This window comes from Carlito syrichta, unplaced genomic scaffold (assembly GCF_000164805.1).
Source record: "Carlito syrichta isolate Samal-C Ts95f unplaced genomic scaffold, Tarsius_syrichta-2.0.1 Scaffold131799, whole genome shotgun sequence".
Classification (NCBI taxonomy): domain Eukaryota; kingdom Metazoa; phylum Chordata; class Mammalia; order Primates; family Tarsiidae; genus Carlito; species Carlito syrichta.
The window spans coordinates 72597-79994 of record NW_007075895.1 but is presented as its reverse complement, the minus strand read 5'-3'; the positions used below and the strand labels follow the sequence as shown (position 1 = coordinate 79994).

The window sequence follows — 7398 nt, the reverse complement described above, 5'->3', positions numbered from 1 at the left end:
ACCTCAGCCTCCCAAAGGCGCGGGATTACAGGCTGAGCCACCGAGCCCGGCTAAATATGTACTTTTGAGGAGAAACTTGGAGACTATAAGTCTCCTGTTTCTCCTTAAACTTTCACTGTTAGTGTCCTCTGGTGACTGTCACTTGCAGCAGTTGTCACTATAGTATTCCAATGGTGAATTTCTATTTCCCTCATTCTTTCTACATTTTAGAATTCTTTGTAAGATCTGTCTCTCTTGCCCTATTTATGTATTTATTCAACTATTTTGTTCTATCAATATGAACTCAAGAATATTATTTCATACTTGGCCTTATAATTCAATACTATTGTGGTTTATTTTGCCATTCACATTGTTCCAACTTTGGCCATAGAAAGCCTTTTCAGGCTATCTCCTGTCTTTTGACATGACCTGTCCCTTTTATTATTATTGCTATCATTATTGTTATTTGAGTACCGCCTTACTTTCCGGCACCATGAGATGCTCCAAACTTGCCTTATGTTTTCTCTGCCTCCACCCTAGAATTAGCCACTTCTTCAAGGAGCCCTGTTTCCTTGATTAGAAAATGGTATTTAGAAACCAAGTGCTGAGCAATAGATGTACTCATTGCTATGGGAGTGTCAGGGCTCTAGGCCCTTCAAGAGGTCAAGGCTAGGAAAAATATGTGCGTATGGTCTAACCCTGCACACACACATCTTTATTTATTTCTACATCTTTCTAAAAATGTTTTTTAAGTAAACATTTTATAAGACTTTAACTTTCTGTCTGGGCGCAGTACCTCACACCTATAATCCCAGCACTTTGGGAGGCCGAGGTGAGAGGATTGCCTGAGCCCATGGGTTCAAGACCAGCCTGAGCAACTTGGCGAGACTTCATCTCTACTATAAAGAAAAAAATTAGCCGGGTGTGATGGCACATGCCTGTAGTTCCAGCTACAGCTACTTGGAAGGCTGAGGGGGAAGGATCGCCCGAGCCCAGTAGTTTGAGACTGTGGAGGCCATGAACGTGCCACTGCACTCCAGCCTGGGCGACAGAGTGAGATTCCAACTCAAAAAAAAAAAAAAACCCTTAAAATAATATGTATAACCCTTACCTTTCAGGCTAGAGGATTTTTGACTGATGTGTATGAGGGTGGGCAGGCAGAGTAGCTGGTGGTGACTTAGAGATGGCACCTGGGCAGGGCAGGTGGCTGGGGGGAGGGGAGGAGAGGGCCTAGCCACCACTGTGAGTCAGGGAGGGAGGATTCTCATCCTGATGGACTTCCTGAAGGGGACATGGTCATGACTGGAATGGCCAGTGGTGTCCTGGTAGATGGGAGGATTCAGAGGGCTGGGGCCACAGGGGCAAGGGACCTCAAAGGAGCCAAGTGGTGGGTGAGAGAATTTGTGTGTGAGGCTTTGCAAAAACCCCTCTGTGTTTCTCCCCAGGCTGGCGTGACTGCAGGGAAGGTCCCAGAGTTGGGGGCCTTGGGCACAGCTGAGAAGAAGGTGAAGTTGCTGGAACAGCAGCGCACAGAGGTAGGGGCTGGGGTGGCGGCAAGCCTTTCTCTCCTCCGAGGCCTGCCGTGGCCTCTTGCCTCTGCTAGTATTAGATCTCCTTGGGGAGTTGCCATGGTAACCCCTGAACCACCTGCCCATGGTAGGGTCTGCCTCCCTGCCCCAAGCTGTCCTCTTTTAATCAGCCCTTCTGCCAGTAGGAGTCATTCTGAGGAGGTGGCTTTTGGGGCACAGCCTAAAATTGTTGGGGTTCAGCTAGGTGTGGTGGCTTATACTTGTAATCCCAGCACTTTGGGAGGCTGAGGTGGCCAGGAGTTTAAGACCAACTGCTTGGGAAATGTAGCAAGACCTCCCATTGCTACAAAAAAAATAAGTTAAAAAATTAATTGGGCATGGTGGCACACCTGGAGTCCAGCTACTCGGGAGGCTAAGACAAGAGGACCTCTTGATCCCAGGAGTTTAAGGCTTCAGTGTGCTCTGACCCAGGTAACAGAGCAAGACCTGGTCTCAAAAAAAAGAATCTTAAAAAATTGTTGCCGGGTGCGGTGGCTCACGCCTGTAATCCCAGCACTTTAGGATGCAGAGGCGAAAGGATTGCCTGAGCTCAGGGGTTCAAGACTAGCCTGAGCAACATGGTGAGACCTCCTCTCTACAAAAAATCAAAAAATCAGCCAGGCATGGTGGCACATGCCTGTGGTTCCAGCTACTTGGAAGACTGAGGCAGAAGGATTGCCTGAGCCCAGCAGGTCAAGGCTGCGGTGGCTGTGAGCGTGCCACTACACTCCAGCCTGGGCTGAACAGAGTAAGACTCTGACTCAAAAAAAAAAAAAATCACTGGAGGTGGCAGAGGGTGTTTAGGAAGGCTCCCATGGTAAACCCTGAATGGTGGGAAAGGTGTGATAAGTTAGGCAAGTCTCCACACAGCTGGTTCAGGGAGGGGCTGGCAGGAAGGACAGGATCCAAGACCCTGGCAGCCCTGCTTCCAGCCAGCCTGGGCCCAGAAGCTTAGGCTGTTCCCTCGTAGCTCATGTGTACTTCTCCGCCACCTCGCACCTCAGTCCAGTTCAGTCTGTGCAGACCCGAGATCGAAGCCCAGCTCTTCCTTGATGGGATTTGCTGTCAGGCTCCTCTCCACACAGCCCGGGCCTTCTCCAGCACCCGAGCCTTCCTGCTTCCCAGGTCCTCCAGCACATTTGAAAGTTTATTTATGTGCGCAATGAGTTTAGATTTCTTTTTGTATTATTATAAGGCATCTTCCCCCTGATTTCAAAAGTAATGTAATGTACATTATAAAAAGATCAAGAACCAGGTTCGGTGGCTCAGCCTGTAATCCCGCGCCTTTGGGAGGCTGAGGTGAGTGGATTGCCTGAGCCTGCGGGTTCGAGACCCGCCTGGGCAGACGAGACCTCATCTCTACAATAAATCAAAAACTCAGCCGGGCATGGTAGCGCATGCCTGTAGTTCCGGCTACTTGGAAGGCTGAGGCGGAAGGATCGCTGGAACCCAGCAGGTCAAGGCTGCGGTGGCCGGGAGCCACCACTGCACTCCAGTCTGGGCGACAGAGTGAGACTCCAACTCAAAAGATCAAGAGTCTCACCTCCTAGAGATGACCATGCTGCTGACAATTCATTGCATAGTCCTCGGGTTTTCTCAGTACAGAAAAATAAAATGATGTACGTAGTGTTTTACAGGAGCCTGACAGAGCAAATCCTACCAAGGAAGAGCTGGGCTTCGATCTCGGGTCTGCACAGACTGAACTTTTCTTTTTTTTAAAAATTAATTGTCTCTGGGGTATCTTTCCATATGTATAATATATAGCCATATTCTCTCAGTTTTTTTTTTTTGAGCCACTGAACCTGGCTATTCTCTCAATTTTTGGTAATTATTTTCATATACAATGTTTTTAAAATTCATATGAGACCCCTATGACCCATCTTAAGGGTAACAGTGAACACTCCCATAACAAAAGACGGGTGAACAAGAGCAAAGACGGCAGATTCATGTAATCAAACTTTACATGACATGGAACCAGCCTGGGCAACATAGATATGATGTGACATATAAAATGAAGATACAAGGGAAACTCCATGTTTATGCTTGGATTCAAGAAAGGTGGACAACTGTGTAGAAATGTGACTGGACACTGGAGTATGTAATAGTAGCAGAGTGGAGAACCCAGCAGGCCCTGCATGTTTAGATTCCTCCTGGCCTCTTTGGGGGGCTTTCTTTCTTCCTGGGTTTAGCACAGGACCCCTTCTAGGATGAGGGTCTTATGACTATCACACAAGGTAGACCAGAGAGATTCTTTTTGTCCAGCACTTAGACATATGGGCAGAGCAGGATAGAGTAATAGTTTTAGGTTTTGTGACTGGCTTTGAGGGAGAGATTCTGGTTTCTGTGACCCACCTTGGAGAAGAGGAATTCTAGTCTGTGGCTTTTCTTGGAGGAAAATGAGGGACCAGAGAGAGGGCAGGAGAAGGCCAGAGAGAGAGTTTGCTTCTGAGGTCTTCACTTTGGGGCATAATTTTTGAGCCCCAGCATTGGGATACTGTTTCCTGCTATTTATTTAATGATGCAAAGTCATCTTTTTTCCCTGAGGCATTATTACATCAAGAGCATGGCAAATAGTGTCATCTTAGAACTGAGGAAATGAGGAAGATGCCTTATCTTCTTCACAGCTACACATTATATGTCTATCTAATCTGCCTCTTGTGCTTAGGTTGGCCTCCGAACTTTTTAATAATACAGTCATTGCTGAGATGATCAGCCGTGTGTGTGTGTGTGTGTGTGTGTGTGTGTGTGTGTATGCGTGTGTATGCACGCGCGCATGCATTTCTACACTCATTTAAGTGTTTCTATTGAGCCGGGCGCAGTGGCTCACGCCTATAATCTCAGCACTTTGGGAGGCAGAGACGAGAGGATCACCTGAGCCCAGGGATTTGCGACCAGCCTGGGCAACTTGGTGAGACCTCGTCTCTACAATAAATCAAAAATTAGCCGGGCATGATGGCATGCACCTGTAGTTTCAGCTACTTAAAAGACTAAGGTGGAAGGATCACCTGAGCCCAGTGGGCCGAGGTTGTGTTGGCCATGAACGTGCCACTGCACTCCAACCTGGGCAACAGAGGTAGACTCCAACTCAAAAAAAAAAAAGATAACAAGTATTTCTATTGGTTAAATTTCTCAGAGAGGAATGATTGGGTTAAACATGATGAAAACGTAACATTTTGATACATGGTCCAAAATCCTCTGTAAAGAGGTGTGTGTTTACCACATGATTGAATGTTTCTGTGTCTTGGTTCCTGGTGAGGGTAAAAGGTGGCAGTTGGGAAAGGTGATGCCGTTGAGGAACGTTGAGATTCTGGGAGAGGAGGGTGGAGGCAGCATCTGGAGCCACTGCTGCATACACCGCATGCATTTGGGGTTGCTGGGTGCGTGGGGTGGGTGTGGGCACGGGCCCTCCAGGTCCTTCTCTGCTTCTCTCCCACTGACCCCAGTCTCTTCTGCAGCTGTTGGAAGTGAACAAACAGTGGGACCAGCACTTCCGGTCCATGAAGCAGCAGTATGAGCAGAAGGTAACGGGTTCCTGGCCTGACTTGGGACATGCTCCGTGTCCCTCTCACTGCCTCTTTCATGGCCACTCTAAACCTGGAAGAAGCCATGCGGAGTCGGCACGAGCCTAGAGGAGGAGCTGGGGTGGCAGTGATGGAGGGCTGGGGGGGCCGCCCTGCATCCCACCTCACTTCCCTCTCTGCCTCTGACCAGATTACTGAGCTGCGCCAGAAGCTGGCAGACCTGCAGAAGCAGGTGACTGACCTGGAGGCAGAGCGCGAGCAGAAGCAGCGTGACTTTGACCGCAAGCTCCTCCTGGCCAAGTCTAAGATTGAGATGGAGGAGGCAAGTGTGACTGCTGGTTACCCCCATTAGGTGGTGGAGAGTTCAGAGGAGTAAAGCTCGGGGTGGGAGTCAGGAGACCTGGGGTTCTAGCTCTAGGCCAAAGAGCTCTGTGACTGACACCACAGCACGTTCCTTTCCTAAGCCTCTGTTTCCTACCTGAAAATTGACAAGGTCGGATTAACTACTGCTTTACAACTTTTCAAAGTTCTTGTTTTCACTCAGAAGAACTTTTTGTCCATTAAAATCTTAGGGGCTGGGTGCGGTGGCTTACACCAATAAGCTCAATGCTTTGGGAGCCGGGCACAGTGGCTCACGCCTGTAATCCCAGCACGTTGGGAGTCCAAGGCAACAGAATTGCCTGAGCCAGGGATTTGAGACCAGCCTGGGCAACTTGACGAGATCTTGTCTCTACAACAAATCAAAATATTAGCTGGGCATGGTGACTCACACGTGTCGTTCTAGCTACTTGGCAGGCTGAGGCAGAAGGATCATCTGAACCCAGCAGGTCAAGGCTGCAATGACTGTGAGTGTGCCACTGCACCCTAGTTTGGGCTATGGAGTGAGACTCCTACTAAAAAAATAAACGACTTTGGGAGGCCAAGATGGGAGGATCACTTGAGCCCAGGAGTTTGATGCTAGCCTAGGCAACGTCGCGAGACCCTGTCACTACAAAAATTTGTTTTAGAAAAATCTTAGAGACTGAGGACTCGTTCAAGGAAGCACAAGACTTAAGAGACCCAGGCAGGCCTGCTCTGTGGCCTGTGCTGGGGGAGAGGCTGGTACTCAGTGTTTGGAGTCATGGTGGCCATTCGTGGGGTAGGGGTTACTATGTCACACAGCTTCGGGTATTCATTCATCCAAGCATGTTTCGCCAGAGCACGCCCTGGACACGGTGCTAGGCATAGAGTCAGCGTGAACCGTCCAGCCATGCCCTTACCAGGGAAGAGGTGTCGGACAACTAATCACAGAAGCAATAAGTCCAAGTGTGTTACGTACTGCGAAGAAGAGGCTGCAGGGATCAGAGAGTGGGCATAGGGGGGCCAGATTCAATCTTAGAAAGTGGTATCTGCTCTGTCGTGTGACCGGAACCAGCTGAGTGCCTTGAGGATCCCAGAGCAGCTTCACGAGGAAAGACTGCTTGACTCCCAGACGCGAGATTTTACTTCCATCACCGTGTCTTCCTTCTTACGGGAACAGCGTGGGCTTCTTTTCTTAGTAAAAAATGGACATTTTCACCAGATTGCCTTCAGAGTTCTCCTATCAGCATAAGATACCAGGGGCCTTTTCCAAGCAGTCAGCCTGTGTCTGAGACATCCCCTCTCCTTGTAGGTGTGGTTAGGGAGGCCCCTTCTGTCTTTCTCGTGGGTGCATAGTCACATCTGAGGACTTCCACCCAGACATCCTGGCTCTTTGGTCCCTTCCTCTACTGACATCAATAGGTGAGACAAGTCCCTGGAATCCAACAGCGTTGCCCTGTCGGCTGGGGGAAGACGGAAAGCCTTTCAAGGCCAGGTAGCCCTGTGGATAGTGCCACGATGGTAGAAGCCATGCTTTGTCTGGAGCCTCGTGAGCGGAAAGCCTCGAACAACTCCCATCAGTTCTGGCTATGGCCGTCCTCGGCAGGCTCTGGTTGAGACAGTCATCAGCGGTTTGTGGAGCATTGACTTCAGTTCATAGGGTTGGATGGCAGCTCACTTTGCAGCCTGTCTCCTGATTGCATGACATACCTAGTCATAGTTTTCACACAGTATGGCTACAGTCAGAGTTCCTTGGTGACCCCCACCCAATCCAAATTCTCCCCAGAGGTCACCACAGGTAGCCTTTTCCCACGTAGACACCTAGGGACATGCAGCTCATTTGGGGTGTGTCTGGTCTCTGTTCCGCACAGCACTGCCATCCCTGGGTTTAAGTACTTCCTTGGCTTGGAAAGGGAGAGAGCAATGGAATTAGGAGCCTGGGTTCTAGCCCTAGCTCACCTGTGGCCTGGGGTAAATCACACCCCCCCCCC

General features: G+C 49.4%; 1 protein-coding gene across 3 annotated transcripts in view; it reads left to right on the top strand.

The window, feature by feature from the left end:
- Positions 1 to 7398, top strand: part of TNIP1 (TNFAIP3 interacting protein 1) — a 55897-nt gene that overhangs the window by 38701 nt on the left and 9798 nt on the right. For all 3 annotated transcript variants that reach the window (XM_021708175.1, XM_021708176.1, XM_021708177.1), the window contains 3 exons: positions 1425 to 1514; positions 5003 to 5068; positions 5259 to 5390. In XM_021708175.1, the coding sequence (XP_021563850.1) occupies positions 1425 to 1514; positions 5003 to 5068; positions 5259 to 5390 (288 nt within the window). The remainder of the gene's footprint in view (positions 1 to 1424; positions 1515 to 5002; positions 5069 to 5258; positions 5391 to 7398) is intronic.